Raw genomic sequence first — 19,291 nt, forward strand, 5'->3', positions numbered from 1 at the left:
TTTGTTTTAAATGTGAAAGATTGTTGTTGATATTTTGATAAAGTTTAAAATAACTTAGGGGAAGTACACTGTTGATTAAGAGCACCATCTAATTAATCAGATTTTATGTCTGTCTTTGCTTTAATTATATTAGTAACGTTGGAACTAAAAATCAGCTGTAGAAATGGTCCAGAAAATAAAAGTATAAAGAGAGGTGCCAGACAAGGCGTTAATGTTTTTAAAAGCAATAAAGAAACTTTATGGGTACCTTTTTATAATTTTCTAAATTTTTATCGGACAGTTTAGAACAACTTTTGTAATGATTGTAAAGTTCTTAAATAAATGTTTAAATTGTTTCATTTGATGTTTTATTTCATATAATAATAAGCAACAACCCTTTACGAATGTTAGACTTTCCATAAAACAAAACTACTTCAACATGTCAAAATTTCACATTAATTGGATGCAACTGCCAAAGTCTACTTGCTGTATGGATGGCGGTCAGAACTAGTTGTGTGGTTGAGACGGTTGATAAGGGTAAATGTTAGTGAAATAGTCAACAACTACACTAGTTACCATAAAAGATTCTTTCACACCACCCAAAGAGTTTATTATTTGGTGCAAATTGCCTTAAATTCGATTAAGATACTTATATTTAAACAATTGAATAACATTTATGCGCCGAAAGCTGTAATAGTCTAAATTATGTTTGAATATAATTACACTCAATGCAAATGAGGATGACATTGGTTTTGGTAAAGATTTATCATCTTTTGAGAAGTAGTACAAATGTAAAAAATTATACAATTTAAAGCTGAAACAATTTTTTGAGAAATACTACAATGTTATTAACCAAAATATGAATGAAAATGCATCGATTCCCTAATGTCCTATTCATTTTTTCTTCTTCTTTTTGTCCTTTCCCTTTCCCTTTCCTTTTTTACCTAGAACTTTATCCAAGTCAACTTTAACCCAATTCTCAAATATGCTCTTATAAAATTCATCGGTCCCTCCATCTTTTAATGGGAACATAAATCGCTTTTGCTCGAGCTCCTGTTCTAATAACATCAACCTTTCTAGCGCTAATCTCTCCTCCTCTTTTCTTTGTCTTTCTAATTCTTTCAACTGTTCTTTTGTTAATTTGGCAGGCTTTTGTTTTTTAGGCTTTTCCTTCTTACCCTTCTTTCCTTTCTTATCCTTTTTCCCTTTCTTACCCTTATCTTTCTTTCCTTTTTTCGGCTTTTTTTCTTTCTTTTCTTTGGGTTTTTCGTCCCTTGGGATAAAAGCCTCCTCTTTGTTTATTTTCGGGATCCTCCACACATTGTTCAATCTTTGTGTGATGAAGACTGGAGTTGCTTTAAATGCTAATGCAATCAACGAAAACTGGAATTTATTGTAGAAACTTAAAAATATTAATAATACATATTAAACGCGACGAAATAATCTACTTTATAGTATCTAGACGACTTACTAATCAAAAACGAAATTAATAACTGCCCACATTACAATGAAGTTGAATAATTTTCGACGATATTTTTCTTGGGTTTCTTTCTTCGCTTTGTCAAGAAAACTGAACCAATTATCTTTATCTTCTATTTCCGATTCGTCTCCTTCTTCTTCCTCCTCTTCATTAAGTTCTTCCGTTACCGTTTCGCTTGATGGTATCCAACCCTTCTCCGAATCATCCATATCTTTCAGCCGTTGCTCCCAAAGCTGCTGAAAGATCATTTTTTTCATAATAGCTTCATCATCCAATTCTTCTTCAGCAACTGCACTATCTATTATTTCTTGGGGGACATTTACTGGTATTTTATCCCTATCTTCTTCACTTTCCTAAGAGATTGAAATTATTTTTGGATGTCCATTTGTCAAGGTAAGTTATAAAATAAGGAAATTTTATGCTAGTGCTCTTGTCTAGTTAAAAAAGACATACCAAGGTCTTTCTTTTAAATAAAGAAGAAGGACAGGTATCTTCTTCTCTAGGAGTCCTCGAAAACTCAGATACCGTTAAAACTTCGAAATGGTCTTAAAAATTATTCATTAACTATTACATTTCGTTCTAATTCATTCCGCACTTACCATCCACTTGAACAACATCACACTCTAAAATATAAAAACTTGTTAACATGATTTATCGCGTTTTAAATTCACGTAAGTCGAACCTTCCTCTTCTACAAATTCGAATTTGCCTTCATCGGAAACTTCTTGTTTAATAATTTCACTTTTGTTGTCCTCAGAAGCAAGTGGAACTCTAGGCTTTTTAATTTTCTTTCCGGTATCAGGGGACACTAATGAGAGACTACTTTCTACGGTAATAGAATCGAATCTGTCGCCTCCTTTATCTGAACTTATTTTCGAAGATATATCTCTAGAAATTTCACTTCGCTCGGTGGTCATGCTGTACGTCGTTGAAGGAGACAATTTATCTAAAATGCGTTATAATAAGATGCAATGTCTCCAACAGCAATTGATTAGTACATTCATTAAAACTAAACGTCTTTTTCGGAAGTGGAAAATGTGAGCTAGCTTCTTCTGGGTCCTCGTTGTTTTGTATTTCTAAGACGCTTTTTATTTCTGCTACTTTTTCATTCAATCCGGAAAACGTCCTACTACTTTTTCCATCGTCTTCCTTTACAGAAGAAATCCAACTTCTCTCTTCGGTATTATCATCTGATATTAATTGAAACACCTGTTCTGGAGGTGGCAATTCTTCTTGTTCTTCATCGATTATTTCACCAACAATTAACACGATTTCGGCAAAAGCGCGAAAGAAATTTTTGCGAGAAAAGTTCACTGTTGGGCCTGAATAACAAGAATAAATTATAAATACTAGGAGAAATTATCGAAGTAAGGCTCCGAAATAAAAATTGTGTCTGTAAAAGGTGGATCTGTAGACTTTAAAAAAAATCGGTTGTCTGTAAAGTCAGTTTACTGACGATAGTTGAACGTGACAACGTCATAAGAAAATACTGATGGAATGGTTTCATTTTTCAAAAGAAAATTTTAATTTTATTTATTTGATAGATATTTTGTATGGATATAGAGAAGGAGGTAAATGGAAATGTATTATTGTATAGCAGCTGTCCACGTGGACGCATCGCTCACTCAAGTAGGAGAGAGACAGATGTCGAACGCTGCCGAACGCGGAGGCCGATTGTGCCTCTTTGTCGCTCGTTCCGCGCTCTCGCTTGCACTTCAAGCCTTAAATGGAACGCCTCAGAGCGAGGTAACGCCGCATGAGTCATGTTTTTTCGTGCGTGCTCCATCGAATTATAAGACGTTGTCACGTCAAAATCACATTAACTTTCTTACTTCGTATAAGCTTAAACATGTAAAGAATCCATTCCAAGATTCTTTTTTGTATGTCGACAGGAAATCTGAAATCATCCTGCGATCTCCACAAGCAGTCTGTTACTATATCCAAGAACCAGAATTGCAAATGATTTCGCTTATAGTCAGTGCAATTGAAGAAATCTCCTAACAGTTCGATGCTACTTTTTACTCCAATTTCTCTAATAATGGGAACTTCTAACTCATTTATACTTGGAAATTCAGACGGTAGTGTTTCTATGGGAAAATTGAACATAAATTCCGATTTCGGTGTACTCGAAGGGACGTCAGGTCGAGATTGACCCTCCCATATTTGCAACAATTTCAAACCAGTTTCACTCAAGCATCTTCCAACTGGGATTACCTCTTCAACAGCAACGCTATTTTCGACTGTGGTCGACATATTTTATTACTTCCAAATCGATTTGATAAAGTTGCTTACTAATTTTGACATATATTTAACTCAAATTCCTTTCAAAATTCAAACTGGAAACTAGTACTCCTTGGATATTTTTTAGTATCAATACAAACATTGCGACATTTAGTAAACAGTTTTGTTTCGTTTCTTATTATTCAATAAAGTTTTGCAATGCATTTTTTAGCATTATGTGGTCACATATTGACGAAAAGGATGTGGAATGATAGGAGATAGTATGGTATTTCCACTTACTGTACAAACTGCATCTCTATCGCAGGATACAGGATAAACATTATTGTTTTAATACTTTTAATAATATTTTTCGCATTTTTCTTTACTTTATGTTGCACATGTCGCCAGAGAAATCTCGATAATTCCCATTCCACTTTAAACTGCGGAATTGCATTACAGATAATAGAATCGCGTCCCCGCTGGAAAATTGCAACACGTTGGTGTCTGTGCTCCACATGTATATCTATCGTGTACATATAAATGTATAGGTTCACATATGTATGTATATTTTTCTGCTCGGTCGCATATAGGTGCATGTGTGTGTACATATATGTGTATGTGTATGTGTACATACGTGAAAACACCGTACATAATCGCGCTACTAGTTTGGTTCCTCGTCACGATGCTCTTCCGCTGACAGTTTTCGAAAATATCATGTCATATCTGGCTTCAGAACGTGTTCTTTTTCGTGGAAAGACACGAAACTACTGAAATTCGACGAGAATGGCATTGCTACTCAAAATGACGATAGAAAATGCAAGTTAAGGGCATATTACATAAGTACCTATACCAGACATGTTTTAATGACATTTATAATAGAAATAGAGAATTGGAAACTGTAGTATTCTTCGAATAAAAGAAGTAAAGAGAGACTTGTCTCAATTGTCACAATGAATTTTTTTGGGAGGGCACGTGTTTTACCAACCGTTATCAACGCAAGACTGTGTTACGTATACCTAACATTTTTTCCTACAAAGATTGACCTATTCGTTATAATTTTTTAGTAAAATGCCAAGCATTCGCGTATAAAATATCTTCAATGTTTTCAGAAACAGACAGTCAATGCTATGCTAGCGGAAGTCACGAAAAAAGAAAGAAATGTTACGCTTTAACATTATACAATTGAACAAAAACTGAAGATAAATACTATGAATTAAAAGAGGAACTTTAGTAATTAGAACGAAGGTACCTAGAACTAGAACTGTTGATAGTTTATATGTTACCGGAAGTAAATGAAATCTAGGAATTGTATATAGAATTCTTAGGAAATGTATACAATTCCAAGGCTATTTAAGAAATGTATACGTTTCTCAGAACATGTGTGTATTAAAAATCTTTGAAATAATATTTTTTACATTTCCTAAACAGTCTCAGAATTGCATACATTTCCTAGGAATTGTATACAACTCCTAGATTTCATACATTTTCGGTAACATATAATATTAGGAAAACTGTTGAGGAGGAACTAGAAGTATTTCAATAAAATCGAAATTCAATAAAAAGGTAAACTATTTTTCAAAATAATCCTACAACATAGAAATAAGTTTTTATCACAAAAATGACAAACACTATCACCATATTATTCTTATCGTTAGTCTTCCTTAAGTAATCCAGATTTTGTTAGTCTTACCTTACACATTTTCGAGTTTTGGTCTCAAACACTTATTAAAGTCACTTACATGTATACATATATCTACAATAAATCATTGTTTCCTTAATAGAAGATTTAAAAACAAAAACTACTTCAAATCAGCTGAATGATTGTGGACTTGCTATTGGATAAGCAAAATATGAATTAAGTAAACTACTAAACGGAATGAGCCAAAATACTTTCGTTGAATAATATAGAAATAGTTGAAGTTCCGGTTTACATATCCTCAGCAATAAAACGGAATCCTTATGCTATCATTTTGCTATTCGTCCTTCTATCTGCCTGTCTGTTTGTCTGTTAAATGTATCACTAATCATGAAAACATAATAGAGCATTTCTAGCTGAGCTATATATAGAGCTTTTATTAGACGAAAGAAAAATATGCTGCAAACTGAGAAAAATATGTGAAAACTATAAATTCCAGATTTATGTAATAGCGAAAATAATCAGAAAGGAGAAAATACATATAGGTAACAAAAAACTTAAATTGTTGCACTTAGTAATTTGTAGAATTGCATGTTAACGTTATGCATAAGGGATGAAAATTAGGGCGTTATTGTTTGTCACGCGATTCATTCGTGCATATTTTTATAAACTGCAGAGGCATTTATACACTGGTAAATTTTAACATGCAATCTGGTAAATCATTCGATTTTACGGGTACTAAAATGTAATATACTTAACATCGTAATTCGATAAATACCTACATTATACGAGTTGGAACAAAGACATATGTGTGTGTGCGAATAAATGATAAGTTTTTAGTATTAATTCATAATTACAATACAGGGTAGTTAACAGAGAAAACATAGCGAAATGGTAAATTCTAAAGCAGGGGTGGCCAATCCGCGGGCGGCCTTAAACATTTTTCGGGCCCACAATATTCATCATACTTTTACAAAATATATTTATTTTGTAACAGTCGCTGATTTTCGATATGGGAGGAGTAGTAGAGATATAAAACAGAGAATAGAAATACTTCGCTGCTCGCGAACGGTTAATTTAGAAATTTGATAAAGAGCACGGCGCTGTACGGGTGCTAAACGGGAACGCTGGGCGCGGCGAAAAAGAAAAGGTTAAAAGCGTTTTAAATATGGTGTTACATGCGAATGATAAGGATACCGTGGATAGAGAAGGCTAGAAATCAACAGGTATTAGAAACAGTAGGAGAACAGAGGGTGCTAAGGAATTCAATAAGAAATAGGCGAGAAAGGTTGGTAGGACTTCTTCTTAGGGATGAAGAGATAGTTAGAGACATTTTAGAAACAGAAACAGAGTTACAAGCAGTAGAAGTAAACCCATATTAGATTACTGTTCGCAAATAGTTAAGGATGTGGGATGTTCTGGTTTTAGGGAAATGCGAATATTAGCTCAGGAAAAGTGGAAAAGCGTGTTCAATCAGTCTTAGGAGTGACGACCTTATGATGATGATGATGATGATTATAAAGTAGTGAACACCAATATATTAAATAAAAACATTATATGTGCAACGATATATTCAAGAATTAAGTGTTGAAACTGCGGGAGAATATAAAACAATATTCTTGTAAATATAGTTCAAGATTACCTGTTTTAGTAATTAGTTTACAGTTATGAGTTCACAAAATGTCTATAGTGTGTCTAAATCAAATATGGAGATATATGTATGCATAATTTTACATGCGGTCAGTGGAGTTATGATTTGTTTCCAATGTGGTCCGCTAGATCATTTGGCTTGGCCACCCCTGTTCTAAACATGAAAGGGAGATAATTCAGCCGTTGTGAAACATTTGTTTTTAAAGAAAAAGGTTTAACAAAAACAAAACCAGAAATACTGAAATGTTTTCGTGAAGCTATTTATTGCTTTGGCATTATTAAGGGCGCAATGGATGGCCAAAGTTTAAGGTACTTATTATAACTACGATTTATATGTAGTCGTAAAAAAGTTGGGGGAGGGTGGTATATAGGAGGCGATCAGAAGTTCCTAATTCTACATTATTATTAACCAAAAGTGCTTTTTCATTCTTTTAAATATTTGAATGTCTCAAGACGATCTATCAAGTGACTTAATATCGAACAATGTTCTGTTAAAGATGGATCTTCAGGCTTAATCGATAAATCATTATTATCACAAGAATTAATTTCTCTACTCCATGACTACACGCTATTCTGGATGGATATAGTATACTATCTACCTATTTATACGCAGCTTCATTAAATTCGTCATCTGACAACGCATAATTCGTTGCCACTTTCTTGAATACAAAGACAAAGAGCGTTTTAAACTTAATGCGTCTTTTGAACATGCAAAAGTGAGATATTAGTCACATAAACCCCCCAGGATTCCACTATTATTAAAATTGACCCTAAAACGTTCGACTGTGCCAAACCGCAACTGATGTGAGAATTTGAACGGGACGTTAACAGTCGAGGGTGGTTTAGAACGGTATTATTCATGTCTCTTTATATAAACCCCTTCTACGTTATATTTATGCGAATGGGAAGACAGAAAATGTGCCTAATGTTCTCATTCGCATTTTGCAAGATTTGTAACGTATTATTCTGCGGAAGGGATTAAACAATAGGGCTAGATTAAGTAAATTACTTTGTCAAAGTCATTAGCTCAAATAACATACATTAAGTGCGTCACAAAATTATCCTACGACCATTTTACTTGCCAAAAAAAATATGTGTGTATATCAGTCATTTTAATAGCAATTTGGAAGTAACGTTTGCATTCAAGGTTCACTACAAAAGAGTGCGGAACGATCGGCCACAAGTCTCACGCGTGTGTGACTAACACGTGCACTATAAGAATACATGTATTTTAGTTAAAGAACTGAGTGAAAAATTCCGATTCCTTGGAGACAAATATTTAAGGAGTATTGTGGATATAAATCATCATCATTAAATTTCATTTAATAGTGTTATATTTTGAAAATATTCAACTTTAGTCTGTCGGGCTGCCTGCGACGCGCTGATGAGATCCAAAAAGATCGAAATCGCGATCCGCGTCTGGCAGTTTCGACAGAATACAGACCACTTCGAATTATTTTATTATTGATAAACTGTTATTGTGGCAACTATATAATAAATCTTCAAGCGTTTGTTTTTGCAAGTAATGAAGTGATTGTATTATTTGGCCGAATTAATTCATTCCTTTTACCTACAACATTTTAGTAGGCAAATTAATAGATTTGATTGGTAGTATCAGTTGCATTCTATATAAATTACTAAAATTACACAAATATGTAATGTATAGGTAAATTAAAAACAAACAAGGGTCTGCCCGAACTGCTTATAATAATAATTATGCTTTATTATTACAGACATGAAAAATTAATAATGGATTCGTTTAATTCAATGGATGCGATATCGCATATTTTAAGGAATACCTAATAATAAATAATAATTCAGCAAACCATTGTTTCTCGTCCGATGGATGTTTTAAAAAGTAAATTAGTTTCATTCTATTATATGTATGTACCTACATATCTAGTTGAGTAAAGTTAATAATTTGCTAGTTGCAAGAGAGGCAGTTCGTTATTGGTACAATGGATTACCTCGTTAAATAGGTACACATTGAATTAGAGAATTTAGTGCGTACAATGGAGATAATGTGGATAGTGTCATGCCCTGTTTATCGGTTCTCTACAATTCCCATCGGTCCGTGTCCGGTGATACGAACTGAACGCGAGGCGCTCCGCTCGAAGCGCTTGCAACGACAACCATCGGACGCTGTGCCGTATTGATGTCCATTGATGAATGAATGGTCGATTAATGATGAATGCCTACTGCAGAATGACGCAAGTTAACTCGCTTTGGCTGTCTTTTTTTGTTAAACGTACTTTCCACTGTCTCCGGAGACTAATACTGTTATCGAGAACAGAGTTTGTGGCTATCTCACGATGCCATTGTTCAAACTTTCTGCACCGCTTTTATCCATTACGTTGAGATACAATCACAATTGTACTCAAAGATTAGAAGAGAGTCAAAAAATAAACAAAACTGTGTTTGTCATACAACACATCACTGAACTAAAACCTCTATTATGAATAAATAGTAGGTACCTACAGTAAAGATAAATAACAATTCTATTTTGTGGTGTGGCGTTTATTGCCACACTCATCCCTGTCAGTCTAGTATACGAGGGTGGATTGATAAGTTTCCGGCCTAACCAAGAGATGACGCCACTAGGCCTACCTTGAGGTGACATTCTATAGTACCATCCTTGGATAGCTTGTAGCTATAGTTTCAGCCCGATCTCCTTGCTAGTGTAGGTTTGACAGCACGCTGAACAAGACGCCTCTGTGGTTTTCGTAAAAATGGAAAAGCAGGAAAATCGTGCTGTCATCAAATACTTTTATTTGAAGGGGTTAACGCCGAAGGAAATTAAAAAAGAGATGGACTCAACACTGGGGACATCCTCCCCGTCATATTCAACCGTTAAGCAGTGGGTTTCCGAGTTTAAAAAGGGTCGTGTGAGCACCTCTGATGGGCCTCGCTCAGGACGCCCCGTTGAGGTCACAACTCCAGATATGATCGAAAAAATTCATCAAATAGTGCTGGGAGACCGCAGATTGAAAGTGCGTGAGATAGCTGAGACCTGTAAGATGTCATATGAACGTGTGCAACATATTTTGCACCAACATTTGCATATGGAAAAGCTCTGTGCAAGATGGGTGCCGCGTTTGCTAACAGTCGACCAAAAATTGATTCGAAAAAACATTTCTACCGCAAATTTGTCATTGTATAAGCGTAATCCAAGCGAATTTTTGCGTCGATTCGTAACCGTTGACGAAACGTGGGTCCACCACTACACTCCTGAAACCAAAGAACAGTCTAAACAGTGGATTGGACCAGGGGAACCAACTCCAAAGAAGGCAAAAACAATTTTTTCGGCGAACAAGGTTATGGCTACTGTTTTTTGGGATGCAAGAGGTATTATATACATTGATTACCTTGCAAAGGGTAATACTATCACTGGTCAATACTACGCAGACTTATTGCAACGTTTGAGCCACGAGGTGAAAATTAAACGACCTCATCTGGCGAAGAAAAAAATCTTGTTTCATCACGATAACGCACCAGCGCACACGTCAATCGTTGCGACGGCTAAAATCAACGATCTAAAGTTTGAATTGATGCCGCACCCTCCTTACTCTCCAGACCTAGCCCCGAGTGACTATTTTCTGTTCCCTAATCTCAAAAAATGGCTTGGCGGTAAGAGATTTGCGGACAATGAAGAAGTAATCGAAGCTGTAAATGGTTATTTTGAGGAGCTTGACGAATCAGTCTATAGAGATGGCATTAATAGACTGGAACACCGCTATGAGAAATGTATCAGCCTTGGAGGAGATTATGTTGAGAAATTAAAAAAAAAAATTTTTAAAAACCTTGTTTTTCTTGGTCAGGCCGGAAACTTATCAATCCACCCTCGTATTTTGTGTCTGTAAATTTGGTACTCTTATATTCCATATCTAATTTATTGTAGATATGCTTTTTTGTTTTCCGAATCTGTGTGTATACTTTCACTTTTACATCTTTTCTACCCTTTTTCACACTTATTTAAGATCTCTATTTTCATTTCCAATAACTTACGTCTAAACTGTTCCTTTTATCCTCCTTTTCCCCTTCTCATTTTAGTACTCTTCGTAGTTTTCAGATTTCACTTTTATTTTGTGTATTTTTAACTTATAGTTTTACTTTCAAACTCAAATCCTGTTCGAACCTATCCTATTGTGTATTCTCTCTCTTAGTTGGTGTTATTCAAAACTTCACTTCAATCACAGAAAGTGGCCCTTTCCTACATCCCGACCACTTACACATTTTTACGCCTATTACCTTAGTGGTCATTTCCTTCATCCACTTTCCTGGAATTCCATCGGATAACACCAAACTAGAATCCTCCAACCTTTTACAGAAAAGCCAGAACATGAAGAAAGAGCTATCAGTTATCTCTCACAGACATTCATTCGTGGCTCTCAAGTATTGATATTTTTCTCTATTTCACTACATCCCTTTTGTATATACATTTTTTACTATAAATAGTAAATAAATAGACTGAACACTATACGCCACTATTGTGTCGTGCAAAACTACATGTACCTTCAAAATAACAAAGAGGAATTGGTGCATTTGATTACACTAAAGGTAGAATTGTTAATAAATTTAACAACATTTTCAATATTTCGTACTAATATGATAAAGGACCTTCCATAAACTATACGTGGCTCCAATTTCGATACTTTTAGACTTCTCTCCCCACATGTGGTCTCCCCCTCCCCTAAAGCTAGGTAGCTTTTCTCTCAATCTTCAGAGAATTTAATGGCCTTGAATTATGCTTATCTAACATGTTCCTGGTCATTTCTATTTTGCTTTTTTATGCAGAGGTAATAAGAAAAACAGCATTTTAGTTATCTAAAACAGTTGTGTGCCAGTGTGATGCGGTTTGTCTAGGTAAGTAGTGGTGGTGGTACAATTCTCAGTAGACAAAGCTCCGCGAATAATTATCTTAGTCAAATGTTCCTCTTGTTGTCAGCTAACCAGCAGCCGTATACGAATTAGAGTTGTATTTACTAACTCAGAGAATTTAGTGCAGCGAAAATACAGAGATGAGAACACATTAGCATAAAGTTTAAGGCGCGGCGTTGCTGAAGCAACAGTACCCGTGGGGTCTATGTATCTTTATATAATTATCCTCGTTTGCTCACTCTACTATGATGTCGTTTATAGTTTTCAAAACTTTTACTAATAGAAACTTCTAATTAAAAAGGTTATTAATTTTCACGCAAAAACGGAAGACTGTCTAAAGTAAACTACCTACCTATATAAAATCATTTAAAACAACTTCCTATATATTTACATTATGTTTTATATATATTTTCCTCTTTCATAATATTTCCCTCATTTCTTTTAGACCATCGTTTCTTTCCATTTGTATTTCCCAGCCTTGGGTAGTTCATAGTGGGTAAAATTTTCCCATTAATACTTCTGTAATTCAGAACTAACCGTTAATATCTTAGACCCCTTCTAACCAAGCTGTGCGCCACTGCATTAGCATTCTTTTTATAACTTTTTACACTAAATTTTGCATCTCGTCCAAATTATTGGGTATACTCATTTCAATGCATTTCATGGAGCAATAAAGTCGTTGCTAAAACTTTACGCAATCGTTATTTTATTCAGTTCGTCAACAAGACGAACTAACGACGGTTAAATGCAAATGGATGTCGGATAGACAGATTGACTAATAGAGGAAAGCGTGCTAACACTAGCAGATGAGGTAATACTACTAACAGAATAAAATTAATAGAAACTAGTGATGATGAGACGCTGCTCGTGAAAGAGATTAATGGACGCGATGCATAAATGTCGAAGGAAGAGAAAGACACTTCCTTCCTGCTAGGAAGTAGAATGGCTAAATATTATCGAACTTAATGTCGAAGGTGTGCTTTAACGATCGCGTCTAATTTTACGTTTTTTTTACCTTTCAGAAGACTGAAAAATATGTAAAACGGTCACTGTTCATATTATTTTGCAAAAAACTAGTTGAACCCGTTCAAATCCCATTTTTTGATTAGACCTTTTCATTGTTACCTTCACGGAGAAAATGAAAAACGAAAATTTTCCTAAATATTAAAACGATAGTTACAATTTATCCCACTAGTCCGTTGCTTCGTTGCTTGGACCCGAATTTGTAAAAATAGCAGAAATAAATTTACTAGGTATTTTAATAATTAAGAAACCTGAATGCGTTAGATTGACAACTGAAAGGATGATCCTGTATTCAATTGTCACTGAAGATTTGGAAATGGGGAAATTTTTCACCAAATACTATTTCATCCTGCCTATTGTTCTGATTTAGTTCAGTAAGCACACCAACAATGACAAAAGGACTGGCAAGCGAGCCAATCATCATCATACGATCGTCAGTCCTAAGACTGGTTGGACACGTACCTCCACTCCTTCCTATCGTGAACTAATCTTTTAGAATTTCCCTTAAACTAGAACAACCCATATCCTTAACTATTTGCGAACAGTAATCTAATCTAGGTCTACCCCTACTTCCCTTTACTCCTGTTCCTGCCTGTAATATGTGTCTGACTAGGCCTTCATGTCTGAGAAAGTGTCCTACCAACCTATCTCACTTCCATTGAGTCCTCTGTTCTCCTATTATTTCTAATACCTCTTCAATTCTAACCTTCTCTATCCACGGTATCCTCATCATTCGCCTGTAACACCACATTTCGAACCCTTTTAACCATTTATTTTCCGCCGCACCCACCGTCCATGTTTCGCACCCGCACAGCGCCGCTCTCCAAGCATACAGCATAATTTCTAAATTAACCGAGCCAATACGTAAACATTATATATTTCTTCCGAATGTAGTCCCTATACTTGTTGAATACACCTTGTATCTTTACTTTGTATGTGATTTCTTTTCCCAGTTTTCAGAATAAATGGTATTCACTCGTCGCCGGTGGTCAAATTGAAATAAATAGTAGCAGATGTTGTTTACCAAACTGTATCTATAAATAACGCAAAACTGGAGTTATTCACCCTAAATAGGAAATAAAAAAGTTTTTCGGTTATTTCCACTTCTCATTTTAAAAATTACGCTTCTACCTCTCTTCAATACAAGAAATTACCGTCCAACTCCTCAATTAGTCCAACGAACATTTCTCAAGTTTTCGGGAAGTTAGGTATTTACTTTATTTTATTTAATAGGTTTCTTGGAGAAAAAGTTGGAATCATTACCTAATTAGTGCCCTACTTAAGTGTTTGAACTTTGACTCTAATAAGTGTCACGAAAACTTCTTCATTCGTAAAACCCTCTCTGGCATCTTTCTCTTATTTATGAATTTTCTCCTTGGCCTTAAGGAACTACGTTCATTTTCTTTTCAAACTTATTTATCAATCAGAAACTAAATAATTTTTCAAGTCAGTTATACTTCCTTTCATTTTGAACATTAATTGTATCCGACTGCAGTTATACCTGCTTTTATTGCCAATTATTATTGCGAAATATTGAATGTTGAGATTAGTCCTAAACATTAGCAATTAAATTATTTAATAAAAGTGGTCTGTATTCTGTCGAGACTGCCAGACGCGGATCGCGATTTCAATCTTTTTGGATCTCATCAGCGCGTCGCAGACAGCTCCGACAGAACACAGACCAACCTTTACCTGTTGTCTTAACAGCGCGTTTTAGAAAATACTACAAATGACGCGGTAAACGCCATCTGTAGTACGATGCTACATTTTAGGATTACGTATGCTCCAACAAGGTCCATTTAAATATATGGATATCTACTTGCTGAAACGAAACGAATCCCGGCGTAGCTAACCTCAACGTGATAGGCACGTTACTATAATCGAATAAAATAATTCGAAGTGGTCTGTCTGTGACGCGCTGATGAGATCCAAAAAAGATCGAAATCGCGATCCGCGTCTGGCAGTTTCGACAGAATACAGACCACTTCGAATTATTTTATTCGATTATGGTAACGTGCCTATCACGTTGAGGTTAACTACACCGGGATTCGTTTCAGCAAGTAGATATCCATATATTTGAATGGATTTTATAAAATTATTTGTTTTTACAAAAATTCAATTTCTTCAACTGGCAAAGGGTTGAAGGTTTTATCTGTCCAGATAATTTAAAGCCTTTTATTCTTAACCCATGATGCAAAAAAAGTCTTACAAGTTTAGATACATTGTGTATATCTACAAAGCTTTTCATTTTATAAGATTTGATAGGTTGTTCGATAGCAGAAATATATTATATTGAAGTACCTATATTGCTGTCCGAGAAGATTCAACACTGAGTCCATATTTTTCAATTTATCAGAGACGTAATCCAAAGACCATTCAAACAACTTTAAAGTGAGAAAGTTTCAGAGATATAAGTCTTATTTGTAGACCATTATTTTCTCCAAAACACAACCCCCATTATAGCACTTTCAAAATGGCTAAAGGGCGTCGTCTGGACGGAATTTCTTTTCCGTTAAAATAATGAACCCGTTTTGAGAAATCATTGCTGTTTTCATCAGAACGTTAGTAGTAAATATTATCTTGCAATTTATATTATCCTTTCATACTATGGAAGTACAAATAAATAAAATAAAAAAAAATATTTTTTTACTAAATTGTATAATTTAATTGGCTAATTATGTTTAATAGACAGTAATTTAGCCGGTTTTACAATGCTGAAGTTTCTAATAATTTCTGCGAATGGTCGCGGCGTCGGTGTATTCGGTCAATAAGTGCGTAATGAGCAGAACTTCCGCAGTTTCAGAAGCAGAAGAGGAGGCAGTTTTTACGTGATTTTTCTACCCTTATTTCTCGATTCTTCCGAAAGAAAAACGCATCGAATTACGAGTTAATTTGACTACTGTTATTTTTTATTATACTTATCACTAGGTACATACATTTTTGTTGTATCATTATTTGTTGCAATTTTACTTCAAAATCCTCTTACCTATTCTCTACTTCTTCTACTTATTTTTTTAAACAATTTGAGCATTTTTCAACATTATGAGTACAATAAAAACACAATTATAATAAAAACTAAGATAAGATAAATCTCCTCCTACTCAACTTTGATTCATCCTAATTCCTATTAATTATCAATTTCGGTGATGCCGAATTCCCTCCCGCAGGTAGTTTTGGTTGAAATATAGATAGTCGAATTCCCTCCCGGTTACTAGCCGAGTTCCCTCCCGTTCATATCAGCTCCGATAATTACGTTAACGACTACTTACCGATTTTATTTATCGAAAATAAATATATATTTATAGTACACTTCAGTACTTCAGTAAATTAAAGATAAAATAATTTCATAAAAAAAAACACATATCAGTTATGAAATGTTTATTTATTTAATTTTAAAATGGTTTCCCACTACCTTAACAAATTCAATGTTTGGAAATTCGTGTGCGTCTAGCTTTTTGATGCAATCATCTAGAAAAACTTTATTAGTTTTAGTTTGTCTTGTATTTGACCAATAGAAGGGTAGTCTGATAAAATTATTATTGTTATTGTGGTGTCTATAATATATGAATAATATTAAGATTAATATGTGACGTGAGGCTTTATTATTTAAACAACTCTTTATGACTTTATAGTGGCAATTAGCACTCAAGGTTATCCGCCACCGTTGGGAGGCAATTGATGTATAATTAGGAGGGAATTCGACATACCGAAAAATTAAAAACAGGTATATGGGAGGGAACTAGACATTATCCATCAATTTTTATTGATTTTTACAGAGGGTCGATCGTAAATGACGAACCAAAGACGAGAGTAACATCACGGAACTATAATTCGCATATACGTATTTATATCTACATATACCTATATACTTTTGTCTGTATATTGAGTAGTGGACTTCTTCAAAAGGCACTCAATTTATAGTTTATCAATTCCATTAGCAGTACAATGCAGCAGAAATGGTGTTCATTTACGGCTAAGTGCGCAGTATATTACATTATGTGCGGTCCATGACCCACGCAGTAGAGACAAATGGATAACAGGGCAAAGCTGCTGTTATTCTGTTCATTTAACCCTTTGTTAAGAGGGTCAGTTGTGTGATTTGGGAACGTTTACAGTCTAGTGAATCAAATCGGTGGCTGCACGTTTTCAGAGTTCGCTTTTAATCACTTTTCTAGAATTTTTACGCGATAAAAAAGGCCAATCAAATTCTCGAGCTAAAAAAAGAACCTACATTTTTTTGTTAGATTTAACCACAAATGAATACCTTGACGTTTTGTGAAATTTACTATCAAAAAAAATATTAGGAGAATAAAACTTGGAATCCCGTTGTACATTTGTCCTAATAAGCACGTGTACAGATCAATAAAAATCTTTATTTCCGCGTGTACGAAACCACTTCAAACCCAATTGCAAAAATTAATTTCTATTAGGAATCCTGCTTATTAAATAAAAACGGTAAAGGTAACGGAAGAACATTGTTTACATAGTCATTCTAAAAAAATTTAATGAAACCATTAAAAAATGGTAAATATATACATGTAATGGTGTCATTTAAAGTGGTTTTGGGACGCATTTTGCCTTTCCAAGTTATTGAGTTATTTTTCTATTGATAACTGAAAATGCTCCATAATTTCTATTCTATCTCCACCACCGTATGTTCTCTCCTTAGTGTTGAAAAGGCATTCTTAAATATATCCAAGATTTCAGTCACCATCAGAAATATTTAACGTGATCCTTCAAATAATTTCGGAAATAGTTCAATATAAAATCAAAAAAAAAACTGCTGCTGTTGCAATATTATGTTCTTCAGTTATATTTAAGCTCGTGGAGTAGATGCCAAAAGGTCTTTCTAAGCATTGTTTTTGTGGATTTCAAATTAATCGGTCGGTTAAAGTTAATATCTATGCTATGTTATGCTAATAGGTATTATAGGTATTATAAAAAAGTAAAATTTGTGATTTTCTACATATGTTTGGATGTAGGAGGTAATCTTCAAAACTAGCCATCTGATTTCACAAATTCTTCGATCACTATTTAGAACGGACTTTCCGGGTAGTCGTAAGCTGAATATTATTTCATTAAAATAAAAACCCTTTTAATGAACAATAATTTTGCAACGCAAGTCGACGAAAAAATAGTTTACAGATATAGTAGAAACACATCAGTAGAACTTTATACTATCCACATTAATTTTTTGATATGTTTTAGAATTTTGCGAAAGGTCCAAATGTGGAATCGTTCTAAAGTTTGCAGTACTTTGTTTACTAAAACTATACTTCTTTTTTTAAAGACTTGCAAATAATTTTGCATCCAATCAACTTCATAACCTTTTATATTTTGTAACATTTCCTGCTGACACTACTCTTTGATATTTTCTTTATAAAAATGCAACAGTACGACCTATCGCATGCGTACACAGTTTTGAAAACTTTTCCGGTGTTGATAGCACGGAGTCGAAACCAACGGACAATTGGCGTCAGTAGCGTAGCGACGCTCGGTGGAGTTGTTACGGCGTCGTCCAAGAAATTTAGCGCAACTATTACGCGAACGTAGGCAGATAAATGTGGTTGTCATCATTTTCGTTTGCGGTACAATTTCTCTTTCTTTTCTTGTAATTAAGAATAATGGAACTTTCTATTGGACAAAATTTAATCAAGTGGCCTTCGTCTCTGTAAAAATCGTGTTCTTGAGGAGATGAAGTGCAAGAGGTACAACTTTCCAAACCATTTCTTCACAGCGTTTCTATTTGCTTTAGGTTGGTACCATTGCATTAATTATCTTTTCATCATCACCGTCATCATAAGGTCGTGAGTCCTAAGACTGGCTCGACACGCACCTCCACTCTTTCCTATCCTGAGCTTTTCCCCAAAACTGGAACAACCAACATCCTTAACGTCCATATTTTGGAAATGTAGTTAAAGATCCTAAATAAACAATAAAAATATGTACTGCGAAGTCTGCCTTGCTTGCATTATAAATAATATTGCACTTCGAAAGAAAAGATAAATATTTTGTTTAGATTTGTTAATTCAATGTAATATTCCCAAAAAGTTACGAATTCACTTATAATAATCGAATGTGGCTGTAAACTCGAAATGTGCTTGTCAAACTTTCCATTTTTATAAAAATATATTGATGTCGTCAACAGTAGGTACAGGTAATTTATGGTGTTCTTAAAGAAGTAACTTAAAGTGATTTTTGAAGTGGGTCCCGCCAGTCGTTTATCCAAAGTTCCACATTTCGCAACTTATAAATAAACCTCAAGTGCTACGATCGACATGAGATGTTTGGATAGCAAATGTTGGAGTTGGCTTATTTGCATACAAACTTAGAGTTTGCTCTGGCGAATGTGTATGTAGACTCACTCTGTGGAGTCACTTTATTCGATTGGAAAGACGTGATTGGCTTTAAGATGTTACTATCTT

General features: G+C 34.5%; 3 protein-coding genes across 3 annotated transcripts in view; 1 reads left to right on the plus strand and 2 right to left on the minus strand.

Moving 5' to 3' along the window:
* Positions 1–19,291, minus strand: part of LOC108736720 (chymotrypsin-2-like) — a 172,427-nt gene that overhangs the window by 82,853 nt on the left and 70,283 nt on the right. The window lies entirely within an intron of this gene.
* On the minus strand, positions 827–3,776 carry LOC108736718. The gene is made up of 7 exons (XM_018469261.1): positions 3,292–3,776; positions 2,458–2,781; positions 2,142–2,405; positions 2,059–2,082; positions 1,913–2,004; positions 1,451–1,812; positions 827–1,381 (listed from the first exon to the last, which is right to left on the minus strand). The coding sequence occupies exons 1-7, from the start codon at positions 3,710–3,712 to the stop codon at positions 874–876; spliced, it is 1,995 nt and encodes a 664-aa protein (XP_018324763.1). The 5' UTR covers positions 3,713–3,776; the 3' UTR covers positions 827–873.
* LOC108736721 overlaps positions 18,360–19,291 on the plus strand; it is a 46,103-nt gene continuing 45,171 nt past the window's right edge. The window contains exon 1 of the mRNA XM_018469266.1: positions 18,360–18,621. Coding sequence (XP_018324768.1) covers positions 18,561–18,621 — 61 coding nt within the window. The 5' untranslated portion in view covers positions 18,360–18,560. The remainder of the gene's footprint in view (positions 18,622–19,291) is intronic.

Source organism: Agrilus planipennis, unplaced genomic scaffold (assembly GCF_000699045.2).
Source record: "Agrilus planipennis isolate EAB-ADULT unplaced genomic scaffold, Apla_2.0 scaffold119, whole genome shotgun sequence".
Classification (NCBI taxonomy): Eukaryota; Metazoa; Arthropoda; class Insecta; order Coleoptera; family Buprestidae; genus Agrilus; species Agrilus planipennis.